This window comes from Camponotus vicinus, unplaced genomic scaffold (assembly GCF_025532165.1).
Source record: "Camponotus vicinus isolate PSW18456_S1 unplaced genomic scaffold, iyCamVici1.0 SCAF_1, whole genome shotgun sequence".
NCBI classification, from domain to species: Eukaryota; Metazoa; Arthropoda; class Insecta; order Hymenoptera; family Formicidae; genus Camponotus; species Camponotus vicinus.
In genome coordinates, this window is record NW_028141945.1 from 23,211,930 (window position 1) to 23,237,614 (window position 25,685).

General features: G+C 35.7%; 5 protein-coding genes across 16 annotated transcripts; 2 read left to right on the forward strand and 3 right to left on the reverse strand.

The window, feature by feature from the left end:
• Nucleotides 1-105: 105 nt before the first annotated feature.
• Nucleotides 106-1,783, forward strand: Slx1 (structure-specific endonuclease subunit SLX1). The gene is made up of 3 exons (XM_083078752.1): nt 106-626; nt 760-811; nt 895-1,783. Exons 1-3 carry the CDS (start codon nt 421-423, stop codon nt 1,450-1,452), a joined length of 816 nt encoding a protein of 271 aa, XP_082934878.1. The 5' UTR covers nt 106-420; the 3' UTR covers nt 1,453-1,783.
• LOC145959682 (uncharacterized) lies at nt 1,635-4,927 on the reverse strand. Its single transcript, XM_083078753.1, has 2 exons — nt 4,044-4,927; nt 1,635-3,712 (listed from the first exon to the last, which is right to left on the reverse strand). The coding sequence occupies exons 1-2, from the start codon at nt 4,305-4,307 to the stop codon at nt 3,467-3,469; spliced, it is 510 nt and encodes a 169-aa protein (XP_082934879.1). The 5' UTR covers nt 4,308-4,927; the 3' UTR covers nt 1,635-3,466.
• LOC145959675 (organic cation transporter protein) lies at nt 1,927-12,551 on the forward strand. Of its 8 annotated transcripts, none has more exons than XM_083078737.1 (12): nt 1,927-2,319; nt 2,491-3,480; nt 3,538-3,794; nt 3,956-4,465; nt 7,813-8,057; nt 8,552-8,893; nt 9,277-9,524; nt 9,702-9,994; nt 10,115-10,457; nt 10,993-11,234; nt 11,516-11,691; nt 11,837-12,551. In XM_083078737.1, exons 5-12 carry the CDS (start codon nt 7,923-7,925, stop codon nt 12,134-12,136), a joined length of 2,079 nt encoding a protein of 692 aa, XP_082934863.1. In that variant the 5' UTR covers nt 1,927-2,319; nt 2,491-3,480; nt 3,538-3,794; nt 3,956-4,465; nt 7,813-7,922; the 3' UTR covers nt 12,137-12,551. The 8 variants fall into 8 exon arrangements, with proteins under 8 accessions (XP_082934863.1, XP_082934867.1, XP_082934866.1 ...); XM_083078741.1 differs by having other exon boundaries at nt 2,491-2,806; XM_083078740.1 differs by having other exon boundaries at nt 2,491-2,709; nt 2,790-3,794.
• On the reverse strand, nt 6,547-14,044 carry Med31 (mediator complex subunit 31). Of its 5 annotated transcripts, none has more exons than XM_083078756.1 (7): nt 13,767-14,044; nt 13,592-13,689; nt 13,204-13,293; nt 8,565-13,132; nt 7,275-7,437; nt 7,087-7,208; nt 6,547-6,631 (listed from the first exon to the last, which is right to left on the reverse strand). In XM_083078756.1, the coding sequence occupies exons 2-4, from the start codon at nt 13,677-13,679 to the stop codon at nt 12,819-12,821; spliced, it is 492 nt and encodes a 163-aa protein (XP_082934882.1). In that variant the 5' UTR covers nt 13,680-13,689; nt 13,767-14,044; the 3' UTR covers nt 6,547-6,631; nt 7,087-7,208; nt 7,275-7,437; nt 8,565-12,818. The 5 variants fall into 5 exon arrangements, with proteins under 5 accessions (XP_082934882.1, XP_082934885.1, XP_082934881.1 ...); XM_083078759.1 differs by having other exon boundaries at nt 13,613-13,689; nt 13,767-14,040; XM_083078755.1 differs by having other exon boundaries at nt 7,318-7,437; nt 13,592-14,043.
• Nucleotides 14,045-18,621: 4,577 nt separating this feature from the next.
• Nucleotides 18,622-20,404, reverse strand: LOC145973346 (uncharacterized). The gene is made up of 3 exons (XM_083103022.1): nt 20,328-20,404; nt 19,599-20,172; nt 18,622-19,413 (listed from the first exon to the last, which is right to left on the reverse strand). Exons 1-3 carry the CDS (start codon nt 20,402-20,404, stop codon nt 18,622-18,624), a joined length of 1,443 nt encoding a protein of 480 aa, XP_082959148.1.
• Nucleotides 20,405-25,685: the final 5,281 nt, after the last annotated feature.

The following is a 25,685-nucleotide window of genomic DNA, read 5'->3' on the forward strand; positions in this document are numbered from 1 at the left end:
ATGCTTTGTACAAGTGTTAATAATAGTAAGTATGAATCAAGGATATCTTCCCCTTTGCTTATAGAATGTAAAAGAAAGACAACGATACTCTACATCTCTATTTATTTTCCTCGCAACTGACGCGCATAGATTTTTGAACTTTGAAATTTGTAGACATAACGAAAGGAATAACTGTGATAAGAGTACGTTTGGAAATTTTGTCTATAGGGTGAACAAACGAGCAAGATTTCTTTGCGCCGATTGGTCACCTAGAAGCTATTGTAATCCACGGATAGTATCCGAACGCATCCTAAGAAGGAGGGCAATGCACTATTGGAGAAATTCCGTCAAACGTCAAATGACGTCAGCTCGGACGGATATAAACATAAACACACCGGGAAAATATATTAAATGCGCTAATAAACTTTATGCGCTAAATCCATGTGCTCCGAGAAATGCTCAATGATGAAAGAAGAGCTCGAAGTAGTGGAGCAGTTTTTTGGAGTGTACCTACTGTATTGCACCAATCCAAAGTATCGGGGCAGAACGTATATAGGTTACACTGTAGATCCAAGGCGCAGGATTAAGCAACATAATGCTGGTAAGAAGCATGGTGGAGCTTGGAAAACTAGCAAAAAAGGACCATGGTAAGGCACAAGGGACTTTTTCTTATTATACGACAAATTTATACATATATCTATTTTCTAAATAAATTGATGAAATAAATTTTAACTTTCTATACATATATATATTCTGAATTCCAATAATTTTTATTTTCAGGAACATGATCTTGATTGTTTATGGATTTCCTAATAGCACTTCTGCACTCAGAGTAAGTTTTCAGTGATAAAAAGTAAGTTGCGACTCATCTTTCAAAATAAATTTGTGTTTTAAATGTATGGCATTGCATTTTAGTTTGAATGGGCTTGGCAGCATCCACACGAGAGTAGACGGTTGAAACATATTCCCAAGAAGAAGTCAACGCAAACAAAGTTTGATTTCTGTTTGACAGTCTTGTCTGAAATGTTAAAAGTTGGGCCTTGGCACCGCTTACCCTTGACATTGCGTTGGTTGGATTATGAATTTTCTAAGAGATATCACGGATGTATATCTTTACCATTACACATGCCTATATGCTATGGTAAAGTTACCAGTTGTAAAATTAAGCCAACACAAGGAATAAAAGCAGATAATATTTTGTCACAAGAGTCAATATTTTGTTTCTTTTGTGGGTCAAGTATGACAGAGAGAGAGTCTGTCGCTTGTATAAAACCAAATTGCCTTTTGATCGCGCACTTGATCTGTTTAGCAAAAGAATTCAGCAAAGACGCAATGATCTTACCGATCGAAGGTACCTGTCCCACATGCAAAACTAATATTCTCTGGGGAGATCTTATAAGAAAGAAGAATGGATGCTATCAAAATCTCGAAAAGACTAATGCTGACTTTTCTTCTAGCGATAGTGACATTTAGTAGTATATTACATAATTATTTGTATATAAATATGAATTTTTATTTTATTTAATTTAGTTTATTGTAGCAGAATAGTGGCAATCTCATCTATTACCTCATAAACATATCATTGAAAAATCATAAGAGAGAGATTGTGAAAATTATACATAAATATTTATTTTTATATATGTTATACATGTGTGTGTGTATCTAACATATGTTACAATAATTTTAATTTAATCATCTGAAATTCTTACATTCATATATATATATTTTATCTCTTTTTTTAGCTATTTACTTTTATAAAATTTTACTTGTGCAATGTTACTAGATAAACGTTATATGATTATGACACGAATACATTATACTATATCGACCTTAATTCGAACAATGTGTGACACGTGAAACGTTAACTGTTACAGGTGCATTAGTGATTTCTATTCGGTGGACATTATTGTGTAATTAGCACACGCCGAACCGTTAGTAGAACTAGTACGTGATCAAGCAATATTATTCATAAAGTATATGCAAAGAGAACAAACGACACATCGGAAAATACATTTTCCTTCTTTCTCGGTCACAGATTCGTCGTTGATTTTTTCACATTTAGCCGCAAGTAATATATGTTACAAACTAATTTATATTATCATACACGAATATATAGGTATTATTCTTAAATGAAACAATGATATAAAAATAATAAGAATTTTATTGCCAATATTTACTTTTCCAAGAAAGAACGTAATACGATTAATTGTTTGGATCGATACAAAATGCAATTTGATGCCGCAAAGAGAGAGTAATGCTTTGTCTTTTTACATCTAAAAAAGTTTATACCTTGAGAAAAAAGATCCATAAATGATTTTTTTCCAGATATGCAACACTAAAGTAAAAATATTATATTATTACTTAGAAATAAAATAAATAAATAAATTATGTTAACAGTAATGAATGCCGCGCTTTCCATTTTACATTTACCAATATAAAAGTTATTTTCTATAAAGCTTGCAAGCTTTTGTAATAATTGTATAAATTCTATTTTATATTACATGTTTGCAGATTATTTCGAAAGTATTTGACACTTTTAAGTACATTCCAATTATTTCAACGAGATGCGAAATAAACTAATAAAAACATTGCGCCTTTATCAAGATAGTCGAAACTGGATCTTGCAACATTTTCAGAAGATAAACATCAAATTTATTTCTATACGGATTTTTATCGGGTATATTGCAGCAGATGCTGATTTCATTGGACCGAAACCAACGGAATCGATGGGTATGAGATAAAACGGAAAGCGGAAACAGCTATTTTGCTATCCATATCTTCAACTGCAGTAACTGATGCGCGTCCATTAGCTTTACCGAAATTACAGGTAACGGTACGAAAGACTTAAAAAGCCTCTTGCGTGCGAGATGGACGGACTCGCGGCTGAATCATAATCCGGTTATTGCGCCATACGAGTGATTATTTAGACTCTAGGAATTTTCGAATATTTGACGTTATCGTAGTATATAATGTAAAATATAAAGGAGAGAGAACTTTTTTAATTCCAATGTCAAGAGTGATGAGTTACATTTTCTTAGAAGCTATGTAGCAGTATTTGTTTATGCAAAGTTTGTAAGCGCTAATGTTAATTTGTATCATTTTCTTGTAATTCTTCTAAATCTAAAATGTATCCTTTAATAGAACACAATATGGAGCTTGCCGATGGCAAGAAAATAATTAAAATATATAGTAGTAAAATATATAACTTTCCATAAAGAGTATATTTATTCGATTTTGCTCAATTCAAGCAATCTTTCTGAGATTCAAAGCTAATAAAGAAATAATTTTCCATTATTCGGACCGATCGATGTTACCGAGATTTAACGATTTAAAAATTTACCCTTGTTGCTTTGAATAAATTTTTCAAGAGATTTAACGATTTAAAAGTTTACCTTTGTCACTTTGAATAAACTTTTCAAGACGCGACATTCTCGTAATAAATAACATGGTCGAGGCGCACGTGCGGTTAAACTAGAAGGCATCTTCTTTAAAAAAAATCAGGTACGAAACCGACATCATCGCCATAATCATTGTAGTCATTGTAGTCGTCGGCTCCAGGTGGTACGAAAATTCCGCCGAGTACACCCGAGAGATTTTCACCCAACCCCATCGCCGAAGCTACCCCGAAGACCAATCTCATCACCAGCAATCGCATAAAGTTCACCACGTTGGTCTCTTTGCTCTGTAGCGACAGCTGCGTCGTCTTTTTCGATCTACCCTCTGCATATCGAATCTGCGAATTATGAGACAATTTTTCGGAATGTCACCAAAGAGTAGTTCAAAAGCTCTAAAGAGAAGACATTAAAATAAGATAGGTTGAATTTTCTTTCTCTTTTTTTTCTCATGCGATAATTAATTAGCTAAGAAAATGTACAAAAAAAGTTTATCTATAAATTAAAAAGATAGTAACTATAAACATTGTACAATGATAATAATAAAATGAAATTCTTTTTTTTAATATTTTGTCAAATTTCAGACTGACACGACAAAGTGATTCGAAGGCAGCTCAAAGTCTCTCGAGGAGAGCGAAAGAAATTGCAATTTCGGGGGAAATTCGTACTCACGCTGGTGCAGATGAGTAAAACTCCTAGCAAAACTATCCGGGCTCTCATGGTGCGCTTGATAATCACTTTTGCCGTTGGTGCGGCAACTCGACAGCGATCGGTGTTGTCACCCTGGGAAAAGACGTCGACGCGATATTTGCATACGAGACATCCGGGACGCAACGAGCGATCTATCGCGTTACGTTCGCCGAGTACAACTGAGCGAGGAAAATCGAGCGAACGGCCAGTCTCTGGATCTGCGCGAGAGTCGGTCTTTTTGTCCATCGCAACGCTCGCTCCGTCTTGCAGGGACAGAGAAGAGAGGCGACGATAGTCGAAACGCTACGACAATCCGTCTCTCCCTCGCAGCCCCGTTTTCGCCGGACTGTCCGGGCGAAATCGACACGTCGTCGATATACGACCGCAGATCGCGGAACATCCAAGTTAGTCTACGATAACGGTAAACGACGAAAAAAAGGCATCCAGGCCAATCTTAGCTTCGCGTCATAAGGCCAGCTGGACGTTGGACGCCGGACGCCAGTCATTCGCGCCGGACATTCGGCGCGCGCGTTTCATCGCGCTTTACGTCCGCGTCACGCATTTTCCACTCACACACGCACACGCGCGCGCAACTTTAGCGGGTATTATCCGCTATGATTGCTCGGCAAAATCTCAGGGAGTTTCTTATAGCGAGATCTCAGAGTCTCTGAGAAAGTATATTACGCTTATTTAGCGAAAACTTGTAGTTTTACTACTATCGCTTAGCGAGATTCAAACTGGGACAAAAGCTCTACGGAAATATTACGAAAAATTTCTAAATTTGTAATTCATCACTTTTATAATATGTATGTCTTCTTCTTATATTATCAATTGAGGTAATATTTTTTTCTACAAGTTATAATTATATATGTTTACATGCTGTCTTCTTTTTTTATCGTTGCCAAACAACACATTTCGCAACATGTAATGAAACTTTAGAAACTTGACAATTATTTAATAATGACAATTATTTGCACAATAATTAATTTACTTACAAAATAATTTTAGAGGAGAATTTCAATTTTTCCAAATAAATCACTCAAATGTTTATATTTATCGGTAGGGAAAAGATATTTTAAGTTTATAAGAATCTATTAAATATATACATATATATATATATATATCTATTTTAAATTATAATATTATAATTCATTAAACAAAATGAAAATTTGCGGGGAATAATGTTTGCACGATACTCTGGAGAGGGATGTACGATCACTTGTACTCTTTCACTATTCCGATTATTACCAGCACAACCCCGTGCTATTGGCCTGCTTTGCTTACTGTTACGCGGGAAAATGATGCGCGGTAAATCCCGAAGAGCTGCGTGTTGCTAGAAAACGCACAAGAAATTAGCCTAAATCGTAAGAGCCAATGAAATCCGGCACGGATCGTTAGTTGGCGCATCATCCATTCGTGCCGTATATTACGCGATGTGTTACAAAATTTTTTTTTGCTCATCGTAATAACGCTAGCCGCCATTCTCTCCCGACATATATGATTCAGAAAACCATTTACGATTCAAATTGCTTTAGGGATGGATCTATTTAGCGGTATCTTAATAGACTCTTTGTGTAGCGAAATGTTACACCTGTCAGTTTTTTCTTCCTTGTCCTTTTTTTCATATCGCGAGTATTATTACAACGAATATTGATTGTAGTTTATATCGCACAACCTCATAGTAATTCAATCTCGAGTAATTCAAATATCGCTGGAAAAAAATACAATTTTCTCTAGTCATTAAATTTATATCTGTAAAAAATGATATATTAACGTTTAGTCTTTTTCATATATTTGTAGAAAATGATAAAATGCCACGTGTAATAATTTTTTTATCGCGGCTTATTTTCAATCGATACGACGACGCTGCGTTTAACATTCTTCTTGTTGCACCGACGAAAGCGAAGAATAATGTCTAAGCGATTATGCGTTCATCGACAATCGGATGGAAATGAAGAGCCTCCGTCTCGTCTCGAGTGGCAAAGTATACGATCCGGAATGTCGATACCAGTTGTGACGTCTGATCAAATTGACGGATAACAACAATATTGATGACGCGCAAGAAAGAGAGAGGGAGAGAATTTCCTTCAGATTCGGTCGTCGATCCATCTCGACGATGAGCCACCAATGAAAGGCAGGATGCGGCCGGGACCGGACGTAACGAGTCCGGCATACGCAAACAGTTCCAGAAACGAAGGAAACACCTCTATCGTCATCGTGCGTTACGATGATTTATGCACGCACACAACACATAATACAATCATAAAATAATTCTTCTAATTGTTTCTAAATATGGCGTGGCTTTTAAATCGACTGTTAAAATAGTTGTCGTATAATCGGTGGTCAAATGTTTATAAAAAAATGTTTATGAGACATTGTTTGTTCGCGTTTGTTACATCGAGGTTTTTACGATTTTATAAACATGCGTTTGATGATGCGCGGTCATTGCCAATGATTTTAGAGAGAATATACGTATAATAATATATATAATCGATCGACATTTATTAGGAAACCATTTATGTACGAAACATTTGGTTTTCTTGAAACGCAATTACTCCCAACACTGGTTGCTGAAAAAAAAATATATTATCAAAATTGTTGTCACAAGATATATAAAATCGTTGAAGACGTTCGCCTTATAAAATATATAGAGATAAATCTGACAAAGCGATAAAAATCCAATATTGATCAGAGCCGTGCTTGGCTTCTGCCTGTGCTGCGTACACTAATATAAATGCCATTAAATGCATTTGCAAAGTTTGCGAACCTAGCTGGGACATTATCTGACTTGCCGCGACAGCTCAGAATGTATAGGTACAACTACCATGAATATACACGGGGTGTATAGCATGTGGAAATTACATTTTCCACATACTTTCCATAGAAATAACTATCATTTAGGAAAGTGGCACGTGCGCTGAGATTCATATTGTTGCGTGTGTGTGTATGTGTGCGTGTGTGTGCGCGCACGCACTACTATTTTTATGTAGAGTCTTCAATTTCAATCACAGTTTGAGATTTATACCGTAATTATTTTCAATTATCCCGCGAACACGTCATTATATCCAATATCTTCCACCTGGCTTGGCTCGAAAATTGAAGTCTATCAGTACCGTATTCCGTTATCATCGTCCGCGTCAGATGCAACTACAAAGCAATAACGAAGATGATTAATCTGTCGATAGTTACACATCTCAGTCGCAAAATATTAACCGTTTTATTGACAGAGAAGATTGCTTTCTCTTCTCGCGCATACATGTATGTGCTCCGCATGCCGATATATATGTCGTTGGGTATTGGAACAATAGGCTGTGCATCGTCGTCGTCGTCCTCCTCCGTTTTCATTCGCCGTGTTTCCTCTTTCGCGTCTCGCATCCTGCAAGAGAAACGAGACGTACTGGCCGATCCTCTCTCTGTCAGTGCACGCTTTACCTTCGTGCATGACACTTTGTTCGAATCTCGCGATATATTCCGTTCGGCGCTATCCGTTTCATGTAAACAAATGAGTTTTTAAACCACTTTCATTCTCAATCTCCGAGAGTTTTGAATATATAATTATTTGTTTTGTATCTTTACATATCCAACATACATACATATAAACTACTTGTTAAATATCAGAAATTTGTTTTTTTTTTTTTCAGAATGGTCTAGTTTTCCGTATGTCTTAAATGGATGAAATACTCGACATAAATAAAAGAAATGTTTAGTCACTTTTTCCTTTTAAAATCTTTTATTTCAATCTCGAGTGAAGGAATGAACAAGTGTGATTTGCGTCATCATCAAACTACACTACGTACGCATCTTTGACGTTGCGGTCGTCGGATTATCAAGGGTTGATGTAGAGAACTTGTTATTCGCATAATGAATGCCGAGGAAATTAAAGTGGGCTGCTTTCAAATGATGCTGGTACTGTTGCTCGGAATAAACTATGTCATCGTTGCTATGAGTCATGCATTGTTAATTTTCCACAATTATACACCAAAATTTTATTGTCAGGTAAGATAAAGTAAAAATATATGATAAAAACTCGAAATGAGTAGCAGAGATATTACGTTTTATTTTATGCGACATGTATAAAATAAGAATATAAAATATAGAAAGCTATTATTTCTTTTTTTATTATATCTTTTTTTAATGACACAAGTATGCATGTGAATCGAATTTACCGAACGTCGATGTAAATTAGAACCAGTAAGTGATGTGATAATTAATAAATAAAGCAAATATAATATATATACATATACATAAAAAATATAAAAACATTACAATTATAAAAATTAATTATATTTAGGGAAAGTGTTGGATTATTCTTTAAAATTATTTATTGTGTATTTTCTAGCATTTTACATATTTTAACTTCACAGCTAAATAAAAAATATAAAAAAATATTTAAAAGACTAGGTAAAAGGAAAGAATTCCCCTCTCTCACTTTGCAATCACACTTCATCTTGCAATGATTTCATTAAACAAATTTGTTTTGCATATTCTAGGCGAAAGACTCACCGCATAAGACTTATGGCTGTCGGGAGTCAGCAAATTTATCGATCGTCGCCAATCTAACTTCCGCATTGCCGGAAGTGCCGATTCTTGAGGCTTGTTCCGGCGAATATCGCTTCGTGACGGAGTTTGCGGAGAACAGCGTCGTCACCGAATGGGGCTTAATATGCGAGAGACGGTACCTGTCTTTCCTCGGACCGACCGTTTATTACATCGGAGTTCTTTTGGGTGCGTGGATCACCGGATTTCTAGCCGATTGTATCGGCAGACTTCCGGTCCAAGCGATATGTCTTTACGCGCAAGGCACGATGGCGGTGGCACTCTACATGGTACAGGTGAAAAAAATTCTAATCACAATACAGATTACAGATGATAAATTAAGAGATTTTTTTTGGAGAGAATCACAAGAGAATTAATTCGAAAAATCTCGAGAAGATTAAACTTATGTTAATTTTGTCAAATTGTAAGTGAAAATGGAATAAATTACACTCAAAACTATAAATTGCACGCAATTCTTCAATTGCAAAAGAAAATTATAATTTTCATTAGGATTTTCACGTATTAATTCTGTTTATTCGTAAATGAATTACCTCGCTGTTGAATGTTTAACGAGATAAAAAAAAGAGTGACATTAGCAGCGCTAAATAACGCGCAAGCGTGTACGTAAGAAATTAATTAATTCGTTAAAAAGCGATAAAAATATAATGTTTTTTTTTAGAGTTATCCCGCGTTTCTGGCGCTGCGAGGTCTTCAAGGGGTATTCGTTCAAGGATTGCAGAATTCCACGTATATTCTCTCTCTCGAGCTATTCCCAGCGCAACTTCGCACACTCGTCGCATTGATTATGCAAATCTCCTGGTCCATCGGCCTCATACTGCTCGCGATGCTCAGCTACGTAATTCCCGATTGGCGAATTTTACAATTAGCCGTTTCCGTGCCCACCGCAGTCACTGTGTTGTACATTTGGTAAGGAAAAAAAAATACTTAGCCGACACAAAAAATCGAGAAAAAGTCTACAAAATAAAAAAAAAATATTTAAAAAGTTTTGAAACATTTAAAAAGGCGTGTCTCGAAAAAAAAAACGGAACGTTAAATAATATAAAACAAACTTTAATCTAATTTTCGTGTTTCATTATATGTTAGGATTATACCGGAATCGCCGAGATGGCTATTAGCTAAAGGGAAATCGACAGAGGCCGATATAGCTTTTGAAAGAATCGCAAAGTATAACAGTTGCTGCACTAGATCGCGAACGGAGAATACCTTTGTGCAAGAAGCATGCGTGAAAAGTAACACAACACCGATAAAACCAGAAAGGAAGTCGCGCGTCACCAGTGTCGAACTAAAGAAAGCGAAGGCCGATGAAAATCAACAGGAAGAAGCTACGAGTTTGTTGAACCGTTCAAACCCGATTCAAGTCGAACAAAAAGTTATAGGTGCACTTGTAGTGAATATATTTAATTTAATCACATAGTTTCATTGCGCAAATCAATTTTGTTTTTTAATCGATAACTTAAAGAAACACTATATATTTTAATCCAATAAATTTATTGCAGAACAAACTTCGGAAGCTAATTCGATAAACTTGGAAAACAGATTTTTTACCTTGGATTTACACCGCGAAACGCCAAGTTCGGTGAAAAATTTCGATCAAAAAGATCTGCCTTCTAGTTCGGTTTGTGATCGAAACTCGAGAACAATTTCACTATCAAGTGATCAGAGGGAGATTTCCCTCAAAGATACGGAGGTAGTATTACGTAGAATGAAGAAAGAAAAAACCAACGAAAGTGAAGAAAAGACAAAAAATGAGAAGCAAACGAACAAGACGAGCTCAATTTTAAAAAGCATGTCGGAATCTTTCATGTTAAGAAAACACGGTGTTATAATGATTTGTCAATGGTAAAATTTTTCTTAATCCAAAAGGCCCCATTTTTAAAATTATTTCTCGATACACACACACACACACACACAAACACACATACATGTATATATAAAATTTTTTTAGTCCAAAATGAATAAAATCATATAGATCTGAATTTTCCTAGATTTCAAACATTTTCAATATAAAAATAATAAAATGTTTCTCATACTTTTTCAATTTTTAACTTTGTCAATTTTCTATTGTAAAAAATACTATATATTCTTCAAAATGAACACAAATAAATTTGATTCCAATCATCTAAAAAATAAAAACATGGAAATTTGATCAAATTTAAATATTAAAGTTGTACATGTAGAAAAGTTTAAGATTAAATATCTGGTAAAATTACATCTAGAAATAATTATCTCATATTTCTTTATCTGTCATAAAATCTCCTTCTTTAAAACATATTTTTTATTATCTATCTACTATCTATTTATGCAATCAAGAAAATATAAGATGGGTAGAATTGGGAATAGTAAAAATTTAATGAATATTAATTTTTTATTCAAGGTGGACATCAGCAATGGTATGTGGTATACTTGATGATTTGATGCCAAATTTTACGATTAATAGACATATAACGTTTGCTCTGGGAGGAATTCTCGAGATTGCAACATACACATTTGTATACTTTATAATATCTAAATATGGTAGACGGCTGCCTATGTGCATGTACCAATTCTTCAATGGTGTCATTTGTATTTTAATTGCGATCTTTCTCATTTTAACAACTACTACTGCACCGTGGATCGGTATGTTAAACAAAAAAAGAATACTTTTTTGTCTAAATAAGTAAAATTTCATCAGATTATTCTTCAAATTTTCCTTAATTGATAATTGAGATATCAAGCGAGCAATATATTTTACAAAATATATATATATATATATATATATATATATATATATAAGTTTTGCATACTAGTATATATATATATATAAGTTTTGCATACTAAACTTTTGTGAAATATAGAGAAAAATGTAATACATATTGAAATAATTACAAGTTCTTTTAATATGTATATTTTTATTTCAGATCTTGCGAAAACGATAACATTGCTGTTTGGCAAAGTGACCGTCACGAGTACCATATCTATTGTCTATTTGTATACCGTTGAAACATTTCCAACAGTGATACGAGGTAGCTGCTTAGGTTTATGCGTGGTATTCGCCAAACTTGGTAGCCTAAGCATGCCATATTCGCTGCTGTCGGTATAGTATCAAGATATCTCTCACTTATTTCTAATTATTTCCATGTGTATTTCTTATCACCATTATTGTTTATAAGAACCGCTAATCGCAAGATCAGCTAATCGATATACAAATTTTAGAGAAATACGAATGATTTGTTTATTAGGTACAACATGTGCCACTTCCAGTACCATTATTGGCTGTTGGCATATTGTGCCTCATCGGCGGACTTTTGGTTCTGATTTTACCAGAGACTCTTAATAGAATTCTACCGGACCGAATAACGAGTGTGCAGAATATAATCGATGACAGCAGTTTCAAAAAAGATAGCGTTAATATAGAAAATGATACAGAGAACAATTTGACAGATAGGCAAATTCTAAGGGAGAAACTCTTTTCAGAGGACTGGGTGGATGCTGGTAATGGAATTTTGGTGAATTTTACAGAGAATAAAAATATCGAATAATATGTAGGATAAAGTAATTTTATATGTAAAAAGCTAGTTTATAAGTTATTAAATAGATATTATGCGCAAATTATTTTTCTTTCTTTTTTCTATAAGATGTTATATACTATGCAAGAATCCGATGATTCTGTTACATTTGCAATAAAATAGGTATTTATTTTAATTTCAAATATAAAAAATAGCAAATATTTAAAAGAAAGAAGAGATGCAGAATAACTCGGCAGAGGCAAGATGTATGTTCCCGTTTCGAAATAATGTGATAGATAATATAGATAATTTTTTATGTACATATAACAGAATTTAAAGACAGCTTATGCAAATGTAATGTATCATTAATGGACGATTACTTTTCGCTACATCCAAGTACATAAATGTATACTCTTATTATGATGTAATAAAAATAAAAAACTAAAAATATTAGAATGAAAGAAAAATCTTTCAACGCAAATATCTTTCTCAAGTATTTTTTAATATTTTTTAATAAATAATTTGTAAGTAAAAGAGATATTATTTGATTAATATATAAAAATGTGAGAAAATTCATAAATTATCACAGTCAAACAGCATAATTTCTCATTTCTTCTAGACAAATATGAAATTATATCGGAAGGATCGTGTGAAATGTAAAAATCTATGTTCAGTTTTCCGAATATGTGAAACAAACATGATTAAAACTGAAACTTCAAGGAACTTTGGGTTGCGCGATACCGTTATTCTGAGGATTGATATGTTGCGTTTGTTCAGCAGCCGTTTGCAACAGTCTTGTTCGACGTCGCGTGTAATGTTGCCACAACAAAATCTGTTGATCGTCGATAAATTTTGTGCACTGAGAATTCACAACTTCCCGTCTGAAGTGTTCGTATTGCAATAAATCCAAAAAATACAAGCACATAGGGTATTTCAAATACTTTGCGTACTCTGGCTCTTTCCAATATAATAGATACTTGAGGTAATTGATAAATGTCAAGTCTTTAAAGTAGCCACGTTGAGCTAAAACTGTACAATTATATATTATAGACAAAAATTTTTTCAACAGTCTGAAAAATGCAACGATCATTCCTACTTACAGTTTAGATAGTTGGGATTAGCGAGACATTGCACAAACTCTAATTCAACCTGAAACCGTAATCGTTGTTGATCATCTGTCTCCGGGGCTCCTAAAACAAAATTAACTTCAAGTTACATCTTTACCTATTAAGATAAGATGAAAATTCATCGACTGACTCTGCAACGGAATGCAATTTTCAATTTAAAATTATGAAATTGGCTATTATATTGTTTAATACGTATGACATAAGATTAAAGATAGAGCGCTTGATACGTCAAACTTTTTAAAATTTCTCTAAATCATAACCAATTAAAAGCGTTATTATGACCGTAATTTGGAAAAATTTGAAAAAAAATTTAGTTAAATTAGGTTAACTTAAGGATTAAGGTTAGAACTGATAAACATACGATTACAAGCAATCATCCCACCGTTCATTCCAATGAAAGATGGTTTTCTGCCTTTCATGAGCCCCGGCGGATCATCCAATCGGTTCATAGTACATCAACTTGTATTAATTGTTTATTAAATATTGGGCGTGCGTGTATTATTTCGACAATAAGATGTATATATGAAAAAACATACGACGCGCAACTCGTACTCCGAAAGCATAAGATTACGACTCCTCTTCAATCCCTCACTTCTCTTCTTCGGCCCTTTCTGGACTTTTTTCGTCTTCTCCTTATTGAGAAATAAAGTAACAAAGGAGGACGGAAGGTTTCTTTGCCCCGATTGGTCAATTTAAAGTTAATTTACCCTACAATCTGCAACAGCATTTTCGAACGCACTTCTGATCATCATTGGCTGCGTTCAGCAGAAAAAGCTGCTTTGCAACTGTTGTAAAATTCGTGAATCTGATTGGTGTATGCTCTTAGATTCAGTCAAAATTAAGAGCATACACCAATCAGGCTCACGAATTTTACAACAGTTGCAAAGCAGCTTTTTCTGCTGAACGCAGCCATTGACATATCGAACGCAGCGTCAAACTTGGCCAACTAAGCAACTAATTTGAGCGCATCTTTTGCATGTAGGTGCACAATATTTTGTGTGTGTGTGTGTGTATGTTGTGTATGACAGAGAAATGACACGTTATCAGCCAATAATTTTCTCGTCAAAAATTTACAATTCATGATTACAGTTATGCTGATTAAAGGTTTGTTCTTTTTAGCTGAACTGGCTGCACTAGTTCAGAAAGTGTACACTGAAACGTTCTTTTTAGTAGAAGTGACGTCAGATACTGCCACAGACTTCTAATATAACTAGACTGCTAACTCCCCATATTTTGCTTATATAAAATGTCCTCACATTTTATGTACTAACGTGACTTATTCTGCACATGCGCAGATATCATCGATATAGATATATATCATATACTTAATCTAGCTTGCGTATGTATATACATATAAACATGCGTTATCGCAGAGCGCATGCGCAGAATAGAATACCTTTATATACCTATCTGTGATTTGTACATAAAATCGAAGCCGTCTTATATATAAGGAGTTAGCAGTCTAGTATATATAGAAGTCTGTGGATACTGCTGTTCTTTTTAGCAGTGCAAAGCTGTTCAGTGCAACAGTTCATTGGGGGCGGCGTGTGGCTAAGGCGGCAAAGTACTTGCCTGCCATATAGGCCAAAAAAGGGTCTTGAGTTCAAGTCCCGCTGAGGCAGAAAATTTATTTCTGCGATATAGCCGCCCCAATCCCCCTCCTACTCCTTCCCCTCATCCTTTCCCCTTCCTTACCTATGACCCCTGATTGTTATACTTTATTTAATGTAAGAAACTCTGCTGATTATTAATACTCACGAAGATATCTGGTAGCATGGGCGAAAAATAATATTGCCCAGTGCCACAACAGAAATACAGAAATACAACAGTTCACTGCACTGCCTGCTCTAGGTCACAATGGGCCTGTTCTTTTTAGCTGCACTGCTGCACTAGTGCAATTAGTTAGAGTGAAAGAAAGTATGTTTGTCTCTTTCTAACTTATTGCACTAGTGCAGCAGTATAGCTAAAAAGAACAGATCCAATATATCCAGTAGCGCAACTCTCCCGATTTTGTGGGCTCCATGAACTTAGCCGGCCAACTTCGATTTTTTCAATTTTTTTTAGCGAATCGTTTGTTGGTCGTTTGTTGGTGATTGTTGGCCTAATTATAGATTTTGTTGGTTTATATTTTTTTGTAAAATAAAGAAACAAAAATCAGCGTGAAGTTAGCCGGCGAAATCTCATTTTCGTTTAAAAAGCGGTTCAATCAATGCGGAATCGTTTGGAGATGATTGTTGGCCTAATTATAACGTTTGTTGGTTCATTATTTGCTTAAAAAACGAAAAATAAACTTTTACATTAAGGCCGAATCTACAAAATGAAACACCCTGTATATACAGGGTGGACCATTTTAATCTTTAATGGAGAATAACTCGAAAACCAAGCCCGGGAGAGAAAAATATTTCAGACAAAAGTTGTTTGGTTTCGAGGGGGCCATAAGATGGTATCATTGGTTTGACCTTGAAGAGTTATTTGAAGGTCACATGTAGGTCACCTTCAATTTCTTAAATGGAACCTACTATTTGTCATTGCATATTTTTGTAGCTTATCTCGAGAGCTTTCCAAAACACTATAATTAAGTACCTTTTCGTTAAGTACTTTTTGAGTTATGAGGCTTGAAATAATTTCTTAATTTTACATAAACCGTAAAATATCTTGTAAAATATTCATTTTTCGATTATCTTACCTTAATACTTTTACGTACAAAATAATGAGAGGAATCAACTGGTGTAAAGAAAACACATAGTTGTTTTGAAGAAAAAATATGTAATTTGCAATTAACAATTCCATATTTTTTCTTAAAAACAACTATGTGTTTTCTTTACACCAATTGATTCCTCTCATTATTTTGTACATAAAAGTATTAAGGTAAGATAATCGAAAAATGAATATTTTACAAGATATTTTACGGTTTATGTAAAATTAAGAAATGATTTCAAGCCTTATAACTCAAAAAGTACTTGAGGGAAAAATATTTTATTATAGTGTTTTGGAAAGCCCTCGAGATAAGCTACAAGAATAAGCAATAAAAAATAGGGAGATCCCATTTAACCATTTAAGAAATTGACGGTGACCTTCACGTGACCTTCAAATGACTCTCCAAGGTCAAACCAATGACACCATCTTATGGCCCCTTTCAAGCCATACAACTTTTGTCTAAAACATTTCTTTCTAAAGTGCATAGTTTATGAAATATTCGACCGTTCCGAGACTTTTGGGACACCCTGTATATATATGTATATATATACATTTTTTGTATAATGTAATTATAACAGTTTAATAAATATGTTTAATATAATTTGTAATGTGTTTGCTTGATAATATGTATAATTAATATTTTCTCTTATAATATATTTTTTGCATTATATTTTGTTTTTCTTTTGGCTTTATCCGTATTATGTTTAATATTATGTATCTGTTTTAATATTATATTCAATATTATATGTATAAAATTATATATATAATTAATAATTAACATTTATATTTTTTATTTGTTTTTACCATTTGTATATTACATCATTAATAATTTATATTTTTACATAATTTTTATTACATTATATTATTCTGTATGTAACAATGAGATAGAAAGAGAACGAAGAAAAACAAGGAAGAATGAGTGAGAAAAAAGTTCAGATGGTCAACTTACTTATTTCGCGCATGCGCACTCCATTTTGGCCAACACTAACATCAAAGGTGCCGACAGGGAGTTGCGCTACTGGATATACTGTGCCTAGGGATCTGTTCTTTTTAGCTGCACTGCTGTACTAGTGCCATTAGTTAGAGTGAAAGAAAGTATGTTTGTCTCTTTCCAACTTATTGCACTAGTGCAGCAGTGCAGCTAAAAAGAACAGACCCTAGGTCTTGAGGTAGTGCAGCAGTGCAGTTCAATATGGCGATTTATTTAAATACAAACAGCAGTTTAAGATATAATTAATAATACATTAATTGCGAAAAAGAAGACATAATAGTCATGTAAATAACATTAATATAAAGAATATAGATAAAAACAATTATTAATTAAAAGAAAAATTTTAAAAATTAAAAAAAATTTTGAAATAAATTTTTAATTATAATTAATAAACTTAAAGTTAATTTTTCTACAAATTTGTAATAAAATAAATTTTATTACAAATAAGTCTCTCTTCATCGGATAATTCTGTTATTTATAGAAAATTTATGTTTCCCATATTTTGATGTGCGATGTTAGTACTGCACTAAACTCGTTCTTTTTATTCCTCATTGTGCTTGTACTGGCAGAATTTTCTGTGAACTCGCTAGTTCTAGTGCAGTCCCAGTGCAGCACTAGTTCAGCTAAAAAGTACAAACCTTAAGTTAGCGCTGCTTCCACTTGATACCCGGTAAAAAATTTTTCATATATAATTAGACAAAACTGATTATATCTAGTTATACAAACTTATATATCAATTTTGTCCATATAAAAACAGATATGCTTATGTATAATGGATATGAATATATATATATTTGTATATTATTATATAAAGGTATATTTTTATAATGAAAGTAACAAATATAGGTTTTTTTGTTTTTTATTGTTGCGTGCTTGTTACAAATTATTTACTAAGTGTTACATCGCATTTTTATTGTCTTACATTTAACTAGATACAGTACAATATCCTTTGTAATCACGTGTATATATATATATACAATATATATATATATATATATATTGATTTCCGACATTGATTTCCGACATTCACCCGACATAAAAAAAAATTATATTCGTATATTTATTTCGAAATTTTATTACTTTTTTTAACTACGTTTGTTTTTTAAGATGCAGCCTATATGATGATTCTATCTGAAAATTAGCGTTTTTTATAATGGATTAAATGTTTTCTCCTATTTGAAAAACACATTTACCTTGGTGGGACTCGAACTCGGGACCTCTGGATCGTGAGCCAACTGCCTTACGTGGTAGACTACTTCTTTATTTAATTTGTTATATGTATATTATCTACATATGTCATAACTAGCGCAAATATATAATTTTCCATAAATTATTTTAAGAACCAAATTTATCATTAAGAAACAAATTCAGTTTTAAGAAAGTAATAAAATTTTGAAATAAATATACAAATATAATTTTTTCTTTAATGTCAGATCAATGTCACACACCAGTTGTCGCGGTATTGTCAACGTTGACCCGTGAGTCGGCATCTGGCAAGAGTCGGCTAACCTCGCTTGGGCCGATGTCGCCCCGCGATCGGATAGTGACAGTCGGTTGCCATGATATCGCCAACGTCGATCCGAGAGTCTTCTTCTTCTTCTTCTTCCGTTATGGCACTGGGCAATATTGTTTTTCGCCCATGCTGCCGGATATCTTCTTTATTATAAAATTAAGTTGGTTCGACCAGAGCTTGAGCGATCGAGTCAGATGTGTACATCGGTCTTATGCAGGAAGGTTAAGAGGGGATTTATGACTCCAACAGAAGGATCTTTTAGGATTACAAAGACGTCGTAAGGAGGAAGCGCACCCAGGACTTTCCTGAGCGAGCCCGTCAGTTTCGTCCGGTGATGGTTCAACAATGGACAGGTCCACAGTATGTGTTGTATGTCCTGTCTGGGAGAGCCGCAAGGACAGTCTGGGCGTCTGACAATACCACACCTATGGAGGCTGTAATTCAAATTGTAGTGATTAGACCGTATTCTACAGATAGTTGTTATTTCCTTACGAGAGAGATTGAGTCTATCGAACCATGGCCTTTTTGCGAAGGCCGAGTATAGGCCGAAATATTGCGCACCGCGGAGTTCTGACTGCGCACGCAAGTACTTCTCGACCGTGTCGTAATACTTTTCCCGAGCCAAGGAGTAAAGATCAGTGTGGGGAGGAAGATAGTCAATCGTTTCCCCGCTTTGAGCAGCCTCCCCCGCCAGATAATCGGCCGTCTCATTACCAAGTATTCCCACATGGGAGGGAACCCAGACCAGAGTGATGTCGAGATTTTGCAAAAAGGCTGACTTCAGCCTATTCTTCAATACAAGTAAAAGGTAAGAAAGATCCCTGTCCAGCGAATTGCTGGACACGGTTTCCACCACGCTGCGGGAATCCGTAAATATCAAGGACTTTTTAATGCCCCTTTCCAAGATGCAATCTGTGGCACATATAATGGCAATGCATTCAGCTGAGAAGACAGAAAATCCACTATCAAGCTTATATTTCCTCTAAATCAACATGTCAGGAGAAAAATAAGCAGCGCCTAAATGCGGGAATAAATCGTTCTTAGATGCATCTGTAAAAAAGGTACATCCGCCCCCGATCAGATACGAAAAATGTGAAAGAAAAACAAGCTGGGGAACAGCCGCCAATGAGATTTGCTCCACTACCTATGGGGGGGGGTGTAGTCAACTTTTGGAATGAAAGTAGAGGTTTCATAGGGAAACAGATACAGCGGAATCCTGGTGAAAGCCTCCATCTTGGCTCTATAATCCTTTACCCAGCGATAGGCCCGATAGAGAGGAAACCTGCCAAGCAGATCTGTAGAGAAACTAGATCCAAAATGAGAAAAATGTAATTTCTGGAGGTTGTCAATTAAAGTATTAGGTCTGATAGCAAGAGATTTGAATAAAAATTTCTGAGCCAAAAAATCCGATCTAAATCGTGCGGGTCCAACGCAAGTTTCCGCATACACTATATTACAAGGTGTGGAATCCCTAAATCCGACACAGTATCTCAAGGCTTTACGCGATACACGCTCAAATCGTTCCGCGAGGCCCTTGTTATGAAACGGAAAAAGAAAAGAAGCGTAGTCCGAGGTACCCCTAATCATTGCCTTGTAGATGTTCAGCAGAGTCCTGGGATGGGAGCCCCACCAAACTCCCCTCAAAAACTTTATTATATTGGCAAGTTTGCCAGATTTGTTAATGACGTAATTAGCATGATGGTTGCCGGAGAGTTTGGGGTCGAGAAAAACCCCCAGAAACCTGACAGAGGGCACCGGATAGATGCTGACATTCTCCAAAAGAATAGAATAGCTCGCCGGGTAATCCTTTTTTTCGTAAAAATCATCAGGGCCGATTTAGAGGGGGAAATCGTTAGGCCTCTCTCAAATAGAAAGGCCGACAAAGCCCCCACAGACCGCTCGAGCGTCAATAAAGCGGACTCGATATCACTAGAACGCCTATAGAAGGCGATGTCATCCGCGAACTGTACCATTCGACATCCATCAGTCAGAGCAAATCCACATCTTGATAAGTAAAGATTAAAGAGCAGTGGGCTCAAAATCGAGCCTTGGGGCACGCCCTTATAAGTGAAAAAGCTCTCTGTGAGTCCCCCATTCACAACGAACTGCAACTCTCTGAGACATGTCAATCTGTAAATAAACCAACAGAGTTTAGGCGGAAGGCCCAAGTCAATAAGCTGAGAAACCAAAATGGAGGGAATAACATTATCAAAAGCACCCTGTATATCAAGAAACAGACAGCTCGTTGATTGCTTTAGAATAAAGCCGTGATGGATTTCAGTAGTTAGTATACCCAGGTTATCAAGGCATGAAGTTCTTTTGCGGAATCCAAACTGGAAAGGCGGAAGGATGAAAGAGGACTCCACCCACCAACTCAGACGATACAGGATAAGTCTCTCGAGGATTTTAAGAAGACATGAAGTGAGGGAGATAGGACGGAGTTTACCAGGAGAGGACTTGGGAATGAGGAATACTAAAGAGTGTTGCCATGTACAAGGGAAAGAGCCGGAGTCGAAAATAGAATTTAGTAAATCAAGCAAAATCGTTAGATACTCTTCTGATAAGAGAGAGAGCATTTTATTATCAATTCTATCAAATCCAGGAGAAGAACAGGTTTTTAAGTTGCGGGTAACCGAAATCAATTCCGAGAGAGAAAGGATAATCAAACATTTTGCATGAATAGTTCGTGGGAAATTCGTCAATTGACGAAAAAGTACGGTGAAAGACAGATGGAGGATAAAGGGAATTAATGGATTCTTGGACTGATTGCGAGGGATGGAGATTAGAGGAGGAGGGAATGTTAGGATTTTCAAAGTGGCGGGTTCGAAATCGCTTGATAAAACTCCACAAATGGGAGATAGGAGTTCGGATTAAGACTGGCACAGAACTCCTTCCAACCTTTGCTCTTTTCCGTCCTTAAGGTTCTTCTAGTGATTGCCTCCTGTTTTTTAAAAGCAAGGTAATTAGAGAATGAAGGGTGCCTTTTGAAAGTTGAAAAAAGAGCACGTCTGTCGCTAACCACCTGTTTGCAAGTGTCATTCCACCAAGGGGCAGGTGGGGAAAATCATTTCTGTGAATAATGCCAGCCCCTCGAGTGAGGCTCCTCGGGGTTGGAGAACCACTGGCGCAGAAGATGCTCTGTGAAGCAAGTGTATTTCTGGACAGGACTCAGCGCGGGGTCACTCAAGGACGTCCTCAGCGAATCCAATGAAGAGAACAGATTTTTAACAAAGAGCTCGTCTTGCAATTTTGAATGTTTAATTTTGTGAGAAAAGAAGCTCCTCCTAGTAGGGGCACGGTTAAAGAAGGTTGTGGTAGGGTAGTAATCGCTAAGGAAAGTGTCTTCGAGGACTGCCCAATCGCAGAGACCTATAATCGTGGAGGAAATGAAAGTAAGGTCAAGAGCAGAGACTCTCTGTCCAGGCCGCGTCAAAAAGGTAGGAGAGCCACTATTGATACAAGTGAAAGAGGCCTCTACAGCAGCAGAGAGCAAAAGCTCACCCTCATTGTCAGATCGTTCGCTGCCCCACTCGATATGGTGTGCATTAAAATCGCCAAGCAGAATTGCATTAGTAAAAGAACGACAAAAGGCGAAAAGGGCGCCGTACTCTTCCGGGGAGAGGGAGCCCCTAGGATATCTGTAAATGGAGATAATAGTTAAGTCGTAATTGCCGAAGTGGATAGAGATAGCTTGGCTATCAAGTCTACCCTCAAAGGAAATAGTGTCATTAATATAAGAATAAGTTAAAGAAGGACGGACAGCTAAAGCGAGGCCTCCTCCAAAACGGGAGGCTGAGTCTTTACGAAAAATGATAAAATTGCGAAGGTCAAAACGAGAGTCGACAGTCAACCATGTCTCAGAGAGAGCCAGCACGTCGTATTCGCCAAAAAGAGACGAAGAAGCATCAAACTTATTTGAGATGGAGCGACAGTTCCACTGGAGTATGGCCAAAGATGTCGAGGTCGGCCGATTGCCGGGAGCCGGATCAGTCATTACGAGAGGAGTCACGGGCAGAAAGCCCGACAAGACGAGTCAACAAAATACGTTCAACAAGGCCGCTCATAATATCGTGAATGCCAAGCGTTTTAAGCATGGGCTCAAGCTTCTCCATCAACACGCAAACCAGATGGAGGAACGCACTCAGATGTGACGCCTCAAGGCCCAGGAATCGCTGAACAAGCAAAAGTATTGGAGGAAGATCGGGTTCAGAATCCACGGCCACCCCGTTTCCGGAGACCGAGGGGGTCCTACCGTTAGGATAGAACAGGGAGGAAAAGGAACTGGGGGAAGAGGCACCAGCTCTCCGAGAGAACGTTCGCGCTGATGATCGAGGGGGTGGGTGCGAGGTTTCGTTGTTATTTTGGTCTTGAGATCCGGTATTTAGTTTCGTAATTTTTTGTTTGAGTTCCGAAGGACCCCTGAGAAAAGAACCAAAAAAACTAGAAGAACAAGACGAGGGGGGAGGTAGGGACACTCCCGATGAAGAACTTGCTCCCTCAGTATGGGAAGGCGCCACCACCCGAGAATAAAGGCGAGAGTGGGGAAAGGGGGAAGGAGCAAGTCGCCCGCAGAAAGGGAGCGAAGAACCTGGAAGCCCAGGATACTCCCCATCCCGCGACAATGATCCACCCCCATGAGAAACCGGCTCACGACTCCGCACACTATTTGCGGCCTCCGACAAGGGGATATTTTCACGTGCGGAGATCTCTCTAATCCTCCTCTGAAGAATGTACTCGGGGCATGAATAATCAGAGGCCCTATGCGGCCCCTTACAATTTATACAAACTGGGGAGTGGTCCCTCTTGGGGCAGGTCTCGTTGTCATCGTGTCTATCACCACCACAATCCATGCAGCGAGCACGGCTCTTACACTGTGCGCCTATATGTCCAAAGCGAAGGCAAGAAAAGCACAGCGAAGTTTTAAAAACGTATGGGAGGACAGAGTGTCTTAATAAATACAAATATATACAGTCTGGTAAGGTCTGACCTCTAAATGTGACAAGTATTGTGCGAGAAGGAATCAGACCATTGCCACTATATACATCACTATTTACATCACTATTTACATTACTATTTACATTGCCATTTGCTTTAGTCTGCGCAGAAGAGGAGGAAGGAAGGGGACCTCCCCTACGCCTACTCAATCTCTGTATTGAGAGCACCGTTATTACGGATTCGAGGCCAGCCAGGATCTCCCCATCAGTAAGATCCAGCGGAACTCCGCGTATTATACCCTTTCTGGTCGTATGATAGAGTGGAATGTATGCATGGTAACCTTTTGCTTTTAGCATTTGATTGGAAGTTAGCTTATTTGCTGCTTCACGAGTTTTGAAGCGGATGTTAATTTTAGAATATCCAGTTTCCTTTAGCTCGAGTATATCATTTTTATTTGAGAAAAAAAGGAGGCGGCCGACCGCTAATGGATCGATAGAAGAATTTACAGAATTAGCACTGTCACAAGTTTTTTGTACTATTACGTCAAAAGGCCCAGAGGAATTATGATCGTACGTGTTTCGTCGTTACCTTAATACTTTTACGTACAAAATAATGAGAGGAATCAATTGGTGTAAAGAAAACACATAGTTGTTTCGAAGAAAAAATATGTAATTTGCAATTAACAATTCCATATTTTTTCTTAAAAACAACTATGTGTTTTCTTTACACCAATTGATTCCTCTCATTATTTTGTACATAAAAATATTAAGGTAAGATAATCGAAAAATAAATATTTTACAAGATATTTTACGGTTTATGTAGAATTAAGAAATTATTTCAAGCTTCATAACTCAAAAAGTACTTAACGAAAATGTACTTAATTATAGTGTTTTGGAAAGCTCTTGAGATAAGCTATAAGAATATGTAATGAAAAATAGCAGGTTCCATTTAAAAAATTGAAGGTAACCTTTATGTGACCTTCAAATGATTACACAAGGTCAAACCAATGATACCGTCTTATGGCCCCTTTGAAACCAAACAACTTTTGCCTGAAACATTTTTTTCTAAAATGCATGTTTGTGAGATATTTAGGGGTTTCCACACTTTTGACAAACCCTGTATATAACCGTACAAATTCCAAGTCCATGTCAATAAATTTACTACTCAAGATTTCGAATCAAGATTTTATAATTATTTGATAATCTTATAGTATTTATGTTTGTCGAGTGAAATGTTATATAAAAAATGGAAGAAAAAAATCATATATTTATATATTTTAATTGACACTCATAATTACAAATCTTAATAGGAATAGAGAAAGTAAATGTTATATTAGAGAGATACACTCTCATACGCACGTTTGTATATACGTATGATCGATCAATCCTGTCAATCGAGTTCTTAAGATCGCTGGCCATGATCGAATTACAACTTAGTGTGTGTGTGTGTTTACGTTAAAAAAACTATATATATATATATATATATATATATATATATATATATATATATATATAACCGCATCCTTGCTAATCTTATTTATACTTTATCTTAGTTATATAAACTCTGTGTGTCTCGTTTGCTATATAAATATAATTTTATTATATTACCTTACACCTGAATACTATATATATATATATATATATATAGTATTCAGGTGTAAGGTAATATAATAAAATTATATTTATATAGCAAACGAGACACACAGAGTTTATATAATAAAATTATATTTATATAGCAAACGAGACACACAGAGTTTATATAACTAAGATAAAGTATAAATAAGATTAGCAAGGATGCGGTTAGATGACGCGTCGTTTAAATAAAATGTATGTACATTTATAAACATGTAATAACAAATATATTTTTTTTCTATTTTTGCTTCATGTTTAGATTCAATATTGTTGTAATAATTATTGTTTAATTACGAGTATATACGTAGAATATGTTTTCTGTGTGCTGCGACCTTAAGGCAATCATTCTTGCATTGGATGACTATCTCAACATGATGTTTAAACATTCTCCTCAGTAAGCCGTCGACTTATCGTGTGCGTGGTATCATTATTCTGCTCTACATTGTAACATAGATTCATCTGTGAATAAACGGGTAAGGAAAATCGTAATATATTGATATTGTTCTTTTTTTGCTGAATAAAAATATTGCTTCAATATTTAAAAACAATTAACTGGACGTTCCAACTAATTGGAAAATATACAATTGCAAGAAAAGACAATATGTATTCACGAATGTGTAAAATTATTTGCAAATAAGTGGTTTTAATAAGTGATTGTTTTTAATATTTTACAACAATCAATATCATA

Bases quoted from the DNA above. Each gene is read 5' to 3' on its own strand.
- Slx1 (XM_083078752.1), top strand. From the start codon at position 421: ATGTGCTCCGAGAAATGCTCAATGATGAAAGAAGAGCTCGAAGTAGTG. The intron at 627-759 runs GTAAGGCACAAG...TTTTATTTTCAG, and splicing joins ACTAGCAAAAAAGGACCATG to GAACATGATCTTGATTGTTT. The intron at 812-894 runs GTAAGTTTTCAG...ATTGCATTTTAG, and splicing joins ATAGCACTTCTGCACTCAGA to TTTGAATGGGCTTGGCAGCA.
- LOC145959682 (XM_083078753.1), bottom strand. From the start codon at position 4,307: ATGGACAAAAAGACCGACTCTCGCGCAGATCCAGAGACTGGCCGTTCG. The intron at 3,713-4,043 runs GTGAGTACGAAT...CATAATTCGCAG, and splicing joins TTTTACTCATCTGCACCAGC to ATTCGATATGCAGAGGGTAG.
- LOC145959675 (XM_083078737.1), top strand. From the start codon at position 7,923: ATGAATGCCGAGGAAATTAAAGTGGGCTGCTTTCAAATGATGCTGGTA. The intron at 9,995-10,114 runs GTGCACTTGTAG...AATTTATTGCAG, and splicing joins AGTCGAACAAAAAGTTATAG to AACAAACTTCGGAAGCTAAT. The intron at 10,458-10,992 runs GTAAAATTTTTC...TTTTTATTCAAG, and splicing joins GTTATAATGATTTGTCAATG to GTGGACATCAGCAATGGTAT.
- Med31 (XM_083078756.1), bottom strand. From the start codon at position 13,679: ATGAACCGATTGGATGATCCGCCGGGGCTCATGAAAGGCAGAAAACCA. The intron at 13,294-13,591 runs GTATGTTTATCA...ATTTTGTTTTAG, and splicing joins TGGGATGATTGCTTGTAATC to GAGCCCCGGAGACAGATGAT. The intron at 13,133-13,203 runs GTAAGTAGGAAT...ATAATTGTACAG, and splicing joins TAATCCCAACTATCTAAACT to TTTTAGCTCAACGTGGCTAC.
- LOC145973346 (XM_083103022.1), bottom strand. From the start codon at position 20,404: ATGGTACAGTTCGCGGATGACATCGCCTTCTATAGGCGTTCTAGTGAT. The intron at 20,173-20,327 runs GTCTGTGGGGGC...GCCCTCTGTCAG, and splicing joins GCTTTATTGACGCTCGAGCG to GTTTCTGGGGGTTTTTCTCG. The intron at 19,414-19,598 runs GTTGACTACACC...ATGTTGATTTAG, and splicing joins CCTCTACTTTCATTCCAAAA to AGGAAATATAAGCTTGATAG.